The following is a 334-nucleotide window of genomic DNA, read 5'->3' on the forward strand; positions in this document are numbered from 1 at the left end:
CGGCTCGCCCATTTCGGCGGAGTCCTTCCCGGCGGCGGCCAGCGGCTCCGATCCTGCGCCGTTCGCGCCCGTGGATCTTAAAATCGGCACCAGCAACAGCACGCGAACCGGCACCACAATAACCACCAAACGGCCCGCGTCAGACGCGGAGCGCAAAGGCAAACCAGCATCCAAGAAAGCCAAAGCCATGCGGAAATTGCAGTTCGAGGACGAAGTCACCACTTCCCCGGTGCTGGGACTGAAGATCAAAGAAGGTCCGGTGGAGCAAAAACCCAGATCTCAGTGCGCAGGCGGAGACAAGCCGCTAGGCGAGTTCGTGTGTCAGCTGTGCAGA

The 334-nt window shown here is 61.1% G+C and overlaps 1 protein-coding gene across 1 annotated transcript; it reads left to right on the plus strand.

The window, feature by feature from the left end:
- Positions 1–4: 4 nt before the first annotated feature.
- On the plus strand, positions 5–331 carry LOC107734676 (insulinoma-associated protein 1a-like; the record flags this gene model as incomplete). The annotated part of the gene is made up of 1 exon (XM_016546641.1): positions 5–331. A coding segment is annotated over one exon (327 nt), but the record flags the coding sequence as incomplete, so codon positions are not given.
- Positions 332–334: the final 3 nt, after the last annotated feature.

The sequence above is a fragment of the Sinocyclocheilus rhinocerous genome, unplaced genomic scaffold (assembly GCF_001515625.1).
Source record: "Sinocyclocheilus rhinocerous isolate Xijiao unplaced genomic scaffold, SAMN03320098_v1.1 C34918845, whole genome shotgun sequence".
In the NCBI taxonomy this organism is placed as follows: domain Eukaryota; kingdom Metazoa; phylum Chordata; class Actinopteri; order Cypriniformes; family Cyprinidae; genus Sinocyclocheilus; species Sinocyclocheilus rhinocerous.